This window comes from Microtus pennsylvanicus, chromosome 20, assembly GCF_037038515.1.
Source record: "Microtus pennsylvanicus isolate mMicPen1 chromosome 20, mMicPen1.hap1, whole genome shotgun sequence".
NCBI lineage: Eukaryota > Metazoa > Chordata > Mammalia > Rodentia > Cricetidae > Microtus > Microtus pennsylvanicus.
This window is the reverse complement of record NC_134598.1, coordinates 27,188,261-27,201,824: the sequence shown is the minus strand read 5'-3', so window position 1 is coordinate 27,201,824 and position 13,564 is coordinate 27,188,261. Positions and strand designations below refer to the sequence as shown.

The following is a 13,564-nucleotide window of genomic DNA, read 5'->3' as shown; positions in this document are numbered from 1 at the left end:
TGCCTTGAGAAGCACAGTTTCTGACTTTTGAAGGCAACATGCCACTGCTGGTGAATGCACTTCTGAGAAGCTGTTACTTTGAAGTGTCACATGACAAGAAAAGTCTCTGAGGATTTTTGAGGTCAAATTAATTTTTTATTTGTCATCCAGCAGATGAAATGATGTTCAAAGAGCATGTCATAGATGGTGGCATTATATGTGGGCATTGACAGGCATCAATAAGAGATTTATAATTCTGATTTTCCGTTCAAAGTCTTACTATGTTCAGTGAGTTAATATTTCAAGAAACCAGGCCCTAGCAGTGGATGAATGATAATTGGATATTTGACATCCATAAATGCATTATTGACTGATATGCCAAAAAGAGTTGCCTAGCAGACATAAATCAGTAAGTACAGAAAACACTGGGACATGGAAAAAAGTAGTTGCTGGTGCTTTTGCTGCCATCCTTTCTTAAGACACTTAGGATGGTGTGAGGGATTTCTCTAAATCAGAAGACTAAGAAGACTATAAATACAAAGTTGAGCATGTTTTGCTGTGGTGCTATTGCTTGATTTGGGATGATCAGAACAAGCTGTTGGGTAAGAGGCTGAGGGTAGCAAGAATAGATCTAAGACTGGATGACCTCTTCTTAGCGCCAGTGAAAAATACTGGAGCTGGATGGCATTTTCCTCACCTAGTGATGGAGCGATTGCCCTCTAAGAAATCCCTTTAGAAATGTAGCAGGAAGGAGATTTACATTATCTGGGTTCTATGTGGCCTGTCTTCTGATAATCTTAAGGAGTTCTGCTGTGAAGTCTCACTTTGTAAAAATAGACAGAATCTGAGAACTCGGAGCAAATAGTTCTGGTCACAGCTCACAAAGGAACTTATGGAACGACTTTTATTTGTAGTTTGAAATCCAGTAATGAAAACCTTTGCTGAGTCCTGGAGCCACTGGCACCACCAGAGTAATAGATGACATGTTAGCATCTTAGAATAGATGACATGTTAGCATCTTAGAAATGACAGGGTCACTACAGTATAAGTTTGGACTTATTTGAAAATCAGCATATAAAGTCACTTCACACAGGAAGGCTGAACTATGTTTTCTATTCATAATTTTATATATATATATATGTATATATATATTTACACAAATTTTTAAAATCTCTTCTTATTTTTCATATCAAACCCAGTTCCCACTCTCACCCTTTCTCTTGCTCCCCACACCTTCTTCCCCACCACACACGCCGTCCACTCTTCAGAGAGGGTAAGGCTTCCATGGAGAGTCAGCAAAGTCTGGCATATCATTTTGAGGCAGGATCAAGGCCCTTCCCCCTATATCTGGGCTGAGTAAGGTATCCCTCCAAAGAGAATGGGCTTCAAAAAGCCCATTCAAACACTAAGGATAAGTTCTGGTCCCACTGCCAGTGGCTTCACAGACTGTCCCAGCTACACAACTGTCACCCACATTCAGAGGGCCTAGTTTGGTCTTATGCAGATTCTCCTGTTGTGAGTCTGGGGTCAGTGAGTTACCACTAGCTCCGGTCAGGTGTTTCTGTGGGCTTCCTCATCATGGTCCTCAACCTTTTGTTCATATTGCTCTTCACTCTCTTCAGCTGGAGTCTGGGTGCGCACCCCAGTGTTTAGCTGTGAATCTCTACATCTGCTTTCATCAGTACTGAATGAAGATTCTATGATGACAATTAAAGTAGTCATCAATCTGATTACAGGGGAAGGCCAGTTAAGGTACCCTGTCTTCTACTGCTTAAGGTCATTGCTGGATTCCTAGAAAGATCCCCAGTGCCAGGTTTTTTGATAGCCCTATAATGGCTCCCTCAATCTAGATATGTCTTTGCTTTCTCTGTCCTTCCCTCATCTCGGCCATCCTGTCCCTTCATGTTCTCCTCCCCCTTTTTCTTCTCCTCTCTCCTATCTCTGCTATTCCTCCTCCCAATTTTTTCAAGAGAACTTGTCTATTTCTCTTTCCAAAAGGGATCCATGTATATCTTTCTTAGGGTTCTCTTTGTTACCTAGATTCTCTGGGGTCATGGACTATAGACTGGTTATCTTTTGTTTTATGTCTAATACCCACTTATGACATTACACATCCATGAAGCTTGTAAGGGAAAATCCATATAACTGTCACTGCTACCAATGAAGCAGCTATAATATTTCTTTGTCTCATACAGATCTTGAGAGTAGTGACTGGCCAAATTATCTTCAGTTTGCAATAGCCTTAAAATTATTATGGAGTAGAAAGTTATAGCTATGCACTGAAAATAACAGAACACTAAACCTAGTATGTCTGATTTGATTGATCTGCACATTTATAATACCCTGAACATTTTAAAATGTTGACATATTTAAATGTCATTGCCAGATGGATAGTTTTACCATTATAAATAGATCATTTGTATTAGCCTTAAATTTTACATAAGGATACAAAGGAAAAGAGAAATAATTATCCATACTTATCCTTTCTGTCTCACAGACAGACACACATATGTTGGAGTACTGGTATTGTTCCAAGACTAGTTAGAGATACTTGTTCAAGAGACATTGTAATATAAGGGAAGGCTGGGAGATTGAAATCATGTAGGAACTGGGTCTACATCAAGAAGAGCCCCAGGACATCAGACAGAAACTTGGAACTCTTAAAGGCTTGGAAATACCTCTTGCATTTTACATGGTGTTAAAAAGAAGAAACAGAGGCTTAAGATGCAGACTAAGGGAATTATTAAAAATGAGGAGAAACTCAGGAGAGGATGATGTCTTCAAGTTACAGAGACTTTTGATTAAGTAGGTGACTTGACACTATTTCAGGTCAAGTAAGTTAATCAGTAAATGAATACAGAAAATTAGGACTGCGTAGATTTGAACACCATATTTCACTTATATCCCATAAATTGGGGGGGAAGAAACAGGAAACACAGAGAATAAAAAAAAACATAATGTGGAAAAGAGAAAGTTGGCATAAAAAAGATGTAAGAATAAAAAAAACCCTAGACTGCTTTTAAAAAGTACATCCTCATTGTACTTGTAGGAATATGAAAAACTGTGTAAATTGTATTTTTTGTTTTATCTATAGCCATTAATACACATATTTTTCTATTTGGATATATATATTGCTAATTTCAAAGACAAGCTAGTGTTTCTATATTACTAAAAAGCAATCTAAACCTGTAAGGTAGTCCAACGTTGTTGCGTGAATGATAAAACTGAATCCTAATTGACCTGTGTTAAGGCGACGGAGATGGGAGGACATGACCAGAAAGCTCCTTTCCCAACTTCACTCTCTGACTTTGATACAACTCCTGTCAACAGTGGGTCATAGTCATTAAAGCTTTTCACTTCTAAATAACATGTATTTCTTTAAAAAAAATGACTATAGTCAAGGACACAACATGAAATAAAACATAGTTTTGTTTGCGTCCTCCCTCATTCGAGTTACCACTTTTTACCCTTGAATATGATAAACAGAAGAACTTAGCCTCAACATATGTTAAAGAAAAAATTAATGCAGCAGATTGCCTTATAAGTCACTGAATGTAAAACATATGTTACAATATAGTAATAAAAGCCACCCCATTTTAATAATTACTTAAAGTTATTATTAAGGAGTAGGGAGATGAGAGAAAATATAATTGGTTCTGTGAAACAAAGGTGATTACTATATTTAGTACATAAATCAACTATAGTTACTCAATAGAGAATTTTAACTTTTTTTGTAATCTGTTTCTCTTAATAAAAACATTCCAGCATCTGTTTTATATCATGAATGAATAAAATATGTCCACATGAGCAGAATACATTGACCTTTACTTTTTGTGTTTAATTGTTTTAAAAGGTCGTTAAGAAAAAGAAATGTTTCAGAATCTCTTTTTGTTTTAGTTACAACCGAAATTCTCCCCAGTTGCTGGTTGGTGGACCAGAGCTATACATCAGTGCATTTTAACGTCCTGGGAACTGTGAAGTAAGAGGGAAAATTGCCTTGAATATTAAAAACCATGCTTGAAATGAAAGGAAAATTTTCCTGCGCTGAGCTTCATAGGTGACAAGGTGCTGCAATTGCTGGAGAGGTTGGAATTTGAGCCAACAGCGCATATATCTTAAAGAAGACATATCTTAAAGAAGACTCTTAAAAACCCGACAGCAAAGATTGGGTCAATCCATTACTGTGAGGGGCAGTGACCAATAGAAAAGGAAGGAGAAGATCCAAGAAAGCTGAGGTAAGCTGTCCTGAGCTCTGTCAGAGTGGAAACAATACATCAAGAGGTCTTCATGGTGACCAGTCACCATACATTTCATTTTTTTCTGATTGGAGGTTTAACAGCATAAAGTCAAAACAAAAAGTTTTCTTTCTTTTATCACCCCCTCCCCCATCAACTTATTTTACCTAGCGTCAGACCAGCCACGGGACTCGACCAATTATTCCTGGAAAGCAAGGTAAACTCTTTTGTACTTTTTACAACTTTTGGTTTGGATATTCAGAGTTCTCATTCAAAAGACACAGTGTTATATTTTCAATAACTAATTGCAAGTCTCCACTCTGAAAAGAAAAATGAGCTTGTCTCTATTGGAAGCAGTCCAGAGAAGAATTCTGCAGTCAGAGGCAGTCTGACAGCTTGCAGAAGCAATTCTGAACTAATGGGAGGAATGAAAAACCAGCATTCCATTAATGGGTGATTTTATTTTATGTCCCTAGGAATCGGTAAAATGCATTCATGCTTATTATTGGTTGATTTAGCTAAATGCACATTGAGGAAACTGTAAATTTTATGTATGTATATGTAACACATGTTATAAGCTAACATTTAAAATAGGTACTATGCATCTATTTTTCCTCTGACAGTAATTCTTTGTGAATATTATCTTTGGTGCTATTCAATGGACAAAAGTTTATTTCTTCTTAAAAGTATCTCACATCAGAACCTATCAACTATATATTTGGTATATCTGTACTGGATATACAAATATAAGGATATTTTTGACTTATGTTCTCAATAGTTTTTGTTCTTATCCAGATTAATTATGCCATAGGTAAATAAACATATGTTGAAATGATATAACTGACATGTTAGCTCTATATAATCTGTCATATATGGTCATGAGCATATATATATCCATTTGTACAAAAATAGAGACAGTCTATGTAAGTGAGATTATATAGCTATGTGAGAAATTAATAATTCTGCTTCCTGGCTGAACATCTTGATTTGATCCTGCACTTAAAGTTACAGAAGCTCTTTTCCTAAAGTAAAGCTTACCTGAAAAATTCAGCAACAGAACCAGGGATGAATCACAAACTTTACTTCAGGTCCTAGAACCATCCTTCGCCATAAACTTCTAAATTGACCTTTGATCTCTATATTTCTTTGGTCTTAGGGCCAAAGAGCCTGGGAAATCACCTCCAGATGTTATTCTCATTTATGGGTTAAAAATAAAAGCACATACATATGCACACCTCTTAGGAACAGCGTGCAGGCATCTCTTCATTTATTAGAACACATTTTGTTCTCTTATATGCAACTACTGGTTCCAGTAAAGTTTCTCAAGTTAATAGCTTGAAATGGAAAAGCACTTAGAGTCACTAAACTTCACTTTCCATTTCTCAGCTTTCACTATGACTCAGTTAAACCCAGATAGCTTTAGGACAGTGAATCTGTCTCAGTGTCTGTAAAGTCCTTTGCCTGTGCTTGGTTCTCAATAAATGTGAATTAATGGCTATGCATGGACTAGAAGTTGATATTCTATTTTCAGCTTTAGCTTGAAGAAACAATGCTTTCTAGGTTGATTTTTGCCAGTATTTTAAAGGTCAATGAATGATCTAACATTTATGTTACTTACTCTGCAGGTACTAGAATGGCAATCTCAACCTGTTTGATGGTCTGGGTGTTCCTCATAGCAGAGACTGTGTGGACACAGAGAGTGAGGCAGGCCTATGAGGTACAGGACCCAGAGGACTGGGATGTGCATGATGACTTCTATTGTCCTAGGGAATGTTTCTGTCCCCCGAGTTTCCCTACCGCTTTATACTGTGAGAACAGAGGTCTCACAGAAATCCCCGTTATTCCTTCAAGGATCTGGTACCTCTACCTGGAAAACAACCAGATAGAAACCATACCTGAGAAACCATTTGAGAATGCCACCCAGTTAAGATGGATCAATTTGAATAAGAACAAAATAACCAACTATGGGATTGAGAAGGGGGCCCTGAGCCAGCTAAAGAAGCTTCTTTTCCTGTTTCTGGAAGACAACGAGCTGGAGGAGGTACCTTCTCCGTTGCCAAGAAGTTTGGAACAATTACAGTTAGCTAGAAATAAGGTATCCAGAATCCCTCAGGGGACCTTCAGTAACCTGGAAAACCTGACCCTTCTTGACCTGCAGCATAACAAACTTATAGATAACGCCTTTCAAAGAGATACCTTCAAGGGGCTTAAGAACCTCATGCAGCTTAACATGGCCAAGAATGCCCTGAGGAACATGCCACCAAGATTACCAGCCAACACCATGCAACTGTTTCTGGACAACAACTCCATTGAAGCAATACCTGAAAATTATTTCAATGTGATTCCTAAAGTGGCCTTCCTGAGACTCAACCACAACAAACTATCTGATGCCGGCCTCCCATCCAGAGGATTCGATGTGTCGTCCATTCTGGATCTTCAACTGTCTCACAATCAGCTCACAAACTTTCCCCGAATTAGTGCAAACCTGCAGCACCTTCACCTTGATCACAACAAAATTAAAAGTAAGTAGCCATGAGGATATGCCTCTGCCCACAATGCCCACCATGATGTTCAGTCTCTATCCCTTGTAAGCATAGCAACTGCATCTTTACAGCCACCAACACACAACTCACAGGCTTTTAGAACTGACAAGTTATTTTCGAGTTTCATCGCACAATTTTGGCAATCCAGCCAAATAAACGAAAAGTCCCATATCTTCAGGTTCAGGATTGAACACTGAGTCTTAAGTCATCTACACAGAACTTTTACATATGGGAGAAAGGAAACACCTCTGTTTTCTTTGCTGAGGAGAGATTCTGGTATTTCTCCCTCTGTGGATAGACATCACTTACACCTTAACACGTCTCTCAGGGTGGCCTTGAACACCAACCAGATCAACTTCCTGTCCCAGTGTATGAGTACCAGGAATATAGGTTTGTGCCACCATGCCTGGCAATCTGTGGGGTAAATTTGTTGAAGAAACTATGTAAAGCACAATTTCATAAATGATATATAGAATAGGATATAAGGGATTACAGAAGGTTTGATGCCTGAACCTCCCTAAGTGTCATCATGACCACAAAGTCCAACGTAGAGTGGATTTCAGTGTGTGTATTATAGTGTGCCCCCACCCAAGAATTTCTGAGTCACTAGGTCTTGGGTAGGACTTCTGACTCTCAACAAGTTCCCAGATTCTGGTCCTGATGCTGTGGGGAAACACACATAGATAACTACTACGGATGTTCAAGATTTTAGAGACTTGAAATAGTAGCAAGTGCCCTGGGAAGTGGTAATCATTGGGTCTTAGTGGCATATCCACAGTGAGGAAAATACTATTCTCTCTTGAAAACGGCTTTGGATATGGAGTGGAGAGTGGATAAGGGTGAAATCTTTCAAAGCAAAGATGCTATTGAGGGATGAAATGGTTACAAAAAGTAAATGTTTGCAAACATTTGAGATGAACTCCACCTGTTCATAGTTATGTCAGGCTGTTTCGGGTGGTGAAACTAAGCAATTTGACATTCCAGGCTTGGGTACTGGTACACAGCCTAAGATTCATCTTCAATTCCAATGTAAGTATTTTGGGAGGATAACCATGGGGAGATTCTTTTGGGAAAGTTGTTCTTTAAAAATGCAGTCTTGAAGTGAGAGTTGATGAAAATGGATTGTAAAAAGAAAACCAGGTGAGTGTCGTGGGTTTATTATCGTTCACTAATGATTCATTAAGTGTAGGATCACATGACCATTCCATTACAGCATTACAACATCTTCCTGCTGGGCACTGGTTCGACATACAGATTTCTGTTTTCATTATTGTCACTATGTACTCGAGCCTAAAATTCTGGATCTGAATGGCATGCTGCCGCTCCAGTAGTTACTTTTTCCCCTTTGGTGAAGAAATGTACTGTTTAATACTCCAGTCATAAGGAAGAGAAACAACGTAGAAAAACTGTTAGTTGATTCTGTCTAGTTGAGCCAAACATCATTATGCCTAAGGAGGACACTGGGTTTGTTTTTCCTATTGAGAGGTAAGCTCCTATTGTAGATAAGGGGCATTTCTTATCTACAATAAAACCCCACAGATAAACGAGTGGGGAGTTAATTTCAGGTGGTTCAACTGACACAGACTTTTGTATGTGAGTTGCAGATGCTGGGAACTTGAGCTAAAGTCTTCCACAGTGAGAAGCCAGCACTGGGAATAAGGTTGAGAAGTAAATCATTGTGTTCTCTCCTGAAATTTCACAGAGGGTTTCCAAAGGCTGCGAAATTCATTCCAATATTTAAATCAGTCTTATATATTAGCCTGTGTCAGACTCAACTGAGTTTGTGAATAATTGAAGGCTTCTGAAGTGGAGCCTAACAGTTCAGGTCTGAAATTGTATCGTTGTTTCTTGATCACGGTTGGAGAAACTTGAGACCTACCAAGAGCCTTGGGTGATGTTGGGAAGTTCAAAAAGGAAACTCAAGCACAGGTGGGCAAGAGCAGCTGTCCAAAGACACAGAGTAACTGCACAGCCCAAACCAGGGAGAGGCTCCAGTCTCTCACCTTGAACAAAATGAAGCCATCTCTGCTCATTTCACACACTGAACCTAGTTTTGTTGACCATAATAGCAAATGTAGAAAGGGACTCCCTTTGTTGAGAATCATGGGATGAGGTGTCTATCAATCACATTGTGATATAACAGTTGTTAATGTATTCATTTCTTGCCACATATTCTAGCTGTTAGAAATTGTGCAAGAAAGAGAACTTTCATATGAAGAGTCCATTGAGATTGGCAGTGGGCTTTCCTTTTGTGACTTTGGGAAAACATGCATTTTCTCTGAACATGATAGAGGCTTGAAGTTTAGCATAAAATATGCATATACTCCCATAAATTACTTCTGTACATTCTCTGAAAAAAATCCTACATTATAGAAAATGATTAAATTTATAACTCCTGTTTCTTTCTTTCTCATATTCCAATTATTCGGGTATACTAGATAAGATATATGGGAGAGATAAGGATATTAACTAAGGCACTGAATGTAACACAGTATCCCTGGTGGGCAAGGATCCCAAGTTAAAGAAAAGAGGCTGTCTGAGCCAACGTTTTAGACAATGCCAAGGTAGAAAGTGTAGTCATATTTTCTGGTAAAGTCTCTATGAGGATAAAATAATTATGTATGTGAAAAAATAAATATAACCACAAATCTGATTTACATATGTGAGCCACTGTTTATATCAAGTTAATTCACAAGATAATATGAGGTTTGAACAAAATAGCCGTGATCCAAGCATAAAATCTCTTAAAATTCTGTTGGGAATTTGTTTGCACTATTAGGAAATAGGGCAGAGATGGCCCCCAAGTTAGGTAGGTATAGTGGAAAAAGAGCTCTTGTTCACTTTTGGACAAAAGCAGAATGCATGGAATCGTGCGTGAGATCATCTGATCCAAGCTTCTCTGAGTTTTGGGTAAGTAACAGCCCTTCACTCTGGAGAACACTCTCAATGTGGCTGTTGGTGCCAGGAGCAAGGCACGTGCTCATTCTCCCATCAACAGTACATAGAAACATTGATGCGATATTTCTTGGCCTCAATCCCCTGTAATTAAACTATTAGCAAATGCCTTCTCTCCAACTAAGTATATTTATGTGGAGTGATCTATGACTTTAAGTATTATATTAGAATTATGATAAATACTTTATATAAATGTACCATATATTATTTGGAATATTTCACAGCATTTCATCCTTTCAAGAACTCTTCCAGCTGTCAGTCAACACACCTACCTTTGTACCAGGTCTACCTGCTGTCTCTGCCTTTAGTCCTCTGGATATGTTTCTCAGTTTTGCATTGTAAAGCAATTTTGACATTCTCCATCTCACCTGTAAACTTAGAAAATAACTGAGATATCTTATTTACCTTGGATCTATCACTGTTTTCAATAATATTTCCTGTTGTAAGAGGCCACTTGTTTGTTCCCAGCTGCTCACCCCCGAAATAATCACTCAGAATCTATTATCATTTGTAATACTTTTTGGCCAATCGCTTAAGTGTATTTCTATCTAGCTCTTACATCTAGAATTAACCTGTTTCCATTATTTTATATTTTACCATAAAGCTCATGGCCCACTGGCAACGTTCCAGCTGGGAGCTTGCTCTCTGGCGTCTTTCCTCTCTGGCGGGTATATGGAGTCTCTTTACTCTGCCTTCTTTCTCCCAGCATTCAAATTAGTTTTCCCCACCTACCTCTACTCTACCCTATCACAGACGAAGACAGCTTCTCTATTCAGTAACCAATAAAAGCAACACATATATAACAGGACTTCCTATACCAATTTCCTATGTAATATTCCATACTAAAATAAAACAGGGCATACAGTGAAAATACTGCACCTGTTATGTCAAATATTTTTCAGGATTATTCTTATGAAACAGATATGTGTAAAACCTTATTGGACAATGGTTTGTATCTCTACAGCTTTCATTACATAAAGTCATTTGGTCCCTTAGGGCCACCGCATTATTTTTTTCATCTTGACCCTTAGACTTTCTGGTGGTGCTTCAATTTAATCATTCATGCTATCTTTCCCTCCACAGAAGTGAATATGTCAGTAATATGTCCCACCACACTGCGTGCAGAACAGGACGCCTTCATTCACGGACCCCAGCTGAGCTATCTGCGCCTGGACGGAAATGAAATCAAGCCACCAATCCCAATGGATTTAGTGACATGCTTCAAGCTGCTTCAGGCCTTCATTATATAAACAGCCACCAAACACACACTGGATTAAGAGTAGATGCGTGTGGTATGGAATTTGGTTGTTTTTCCTAGGTTTAGGTCACAATCCACACTTAGAATTGTCTTAACCACTATTGGCATCTGTGTAGCTTACTGTTTCCATTGGAAGATGCTTTGGTCAGTGGCATACAGGTGCCACTTGTATTCATTTGCTTTTCTCTGATTAACTAAACAGACACAGAGTTGGGGTAACTCCTCAACTCAAAGCTATTTTCATCTCTTTGCAGCTACTAATATCAAGTAAACTTTTTAATTGTTAAATATTCAAAATGATTTACTTATCTATGACCAAGTTTATGTGTGCTGGTAATGTATATTTCCTATAAGCACAGCAATGAGATAGCAGTAGGAAGTTCGGGAAAAAAATGAAAAACTAAATATGCTTTTGTGATAATTATCATGAACCTACTAGTTCAACGTCTCCAAATAGAAATATCTGGCCATTAGAGCTAAACAACAGAGAAAGCAGAAAAAGAAAGAGAGAGAGAGAGAGAGAGAGAGAGAGAGAGAGAGAGAGAGAGAGAGAGAGATCTTCTAGTTACTTAGATTAAAGATGAAGTGTCAGACATTTGGGGTTAACTATAATTTGTTATATATGTCTTTCTTAAATCTAATACTCTATTCTCCAGGAACTGAAGCCCTAAATTTCATAACACAATTCTCATAGATACATAGTGTCTTAACAATGGAAATTCACAAAAATTGCAAATTATTTAGTTCTTACTTTGCCCATGATTTTTTTTTTTTTTGGATTTTCTAAATAAAAATATCGAATGTTTTCTAACAAAATGGAAGTGTGATATTTGCTTCAAGGACACTATTACTCACAACTTACATTGGAACAGAGAAAGTATAATACTTATAAATATTCAAAATATCATGATTTGAAAACATACTTTAGGATATTTGAATGGGTAACATTTGTAAGGAATCACATTCTATGTAAATGCAGGTTTTCTAATATGACCATATCCTATTACCCACACTTTGGTTTTCTGCCATTTCTGTCACTAGCATTCACAGTAGTCTGAAATTTTTAAATGGAATATTCCAGAACTGAAGGCATTATGAGTTTGAAGTTATGCACCATTTCTGAGAAGGGTCAGTTTCCACTGTTCTTCTGTAACGCGGTAAGGAAGTGAGCCATCCTTTCTCCAGTGAATCATGCTGGAAACCCTACCCAGCCTTTAGTCACATAATAGCCACCTGAATTAAGAGACCTGGTGTCACAATATCATGACGTTCTTATCCAAATACCCTCTGTGTGTGCACCCTTCACCTTATTTCATCTCATGGCTGGCATCCTTCACCTTATTTCATCTCATGCCGTCGACATTGATGTCATCTCCAGTCTTTGCTACAGGAAGGTTGCAGTGTAATAATTTGAGAAAGGAATGATATCAAATCACGTATTCCTGTAGACTGCTATTATTATACACATGCTCTCTCTCTGCATTAGTTGTTAGTGTGAATCTCTTTCTGTGCTTAACTTACAAATTCAACTGTTCTACAGGTACGTATGTAATGAAAGACTGCAGAATTATGGTTTAGTGCTCTCCATGGTTTTTGCCATCCACTATGGTCTCCAAGTGCATATTTCACAGATAACACGTGAATACCTAGATACATAGATTTGCCCAGCGGCTTATCTTGAAGCAATTACTATTGTTTAAGTAGAGACTGGGTGAGAAAAGATACAAAAACATGGCTAATCTGAGGTCTCATTGTGAAATGTTCCTGCCAGACATTTGCAACTTTTTCCCTCCCTCTTCCTCTTTACACTTCTTTTCTCCCCCTCCCTCTCTCTCCCACACCCCCACTCTCCCTTCTCTTTCCACCCTCAGTATCTCTATCTTTTTTCCCATACCTTTCTTTCAGCCTGCCTTTCTTGTGTTATCTTCCTGTATTTATTTCAAGCATTTATTTGGCAGTGTGTGTGTGTGCGTGTGTGTGTGTGTGTGTGTGTGTGTGTGTGTGTGTCTGTAGGCACCCATTCACCAGACTGCACTAAACAGGCAAGGTCAAATAGTGTATAACATGCAAATTAGTGCGATAACACAAAATCATGAAATATTTTACTTGTAACAAATGTTTGCATTCTACAAGTAATTAGTCACACCAATTTGATGAAGAATTTTCTAAATAGATAATGGTTAAGTAAACATATAAAGAATAAAAGTACTTAATAACCAAGGTGGGAGAAAAGAATATTTCACCTATGAAGATTGTGATCTTTGGATAAATTTAGGAATTAAGACATTTAATATTGGAAGGATTATGTTCTTCAGGAGTAAGGAGTATTATCGTGTAGTTGTGAAGACTATCAAGCATAAAGCTAAAATTTCCGATTTTACATCTCAACGTTGCCATTTACTCTTGGTCAGAATTTTCAAATTCTCTGTTCTTCAGTTTCTTTTCATCTGTCAAATGGCGACAAGAAATAACACCCCCTTATAATGAGGATCCAAGGGAGTGTAAATAATGGAAGAATCTAGAAACTCCCAGTACCTGGCAAATGCTGTATGATTTATCTGAACTATTGTGTGACATTTGAGGGAACCTACGAC

General features: G+C 38.0%; 1 protein-coding gene across 1 annotated transcript; it reads left to right on the top strand.

Moving 5' to 3' along the window:
- The first annotated feature begins 4,374 nt into the window (after positions 1 to 4,374).
- Positions 4,375 to 11,780, top strand: Kera (keratocan). The gene is made up of 3 exons (XM_075954362.1): positions 4,375 to 4,431; positions 5,840 to 6,736; positions 10,796 to 11,780. The coding sequence occupies exons 2-3, from the start codon at positions 5,848 to 5,850 to the stop codon at positions 10,960 to 10,962; spliced, it is 1,056 nt and encodes a 351-aa protein (XP_075810477.1). The 5' UTR covers positions 4,375 to 4,431; positions 5,840 to 5,847; the 3' UTR covers positions 10,963 to 11,780.
- Positions 11,781 to 13,564: the final 1,784 nt, after the last annotated feature.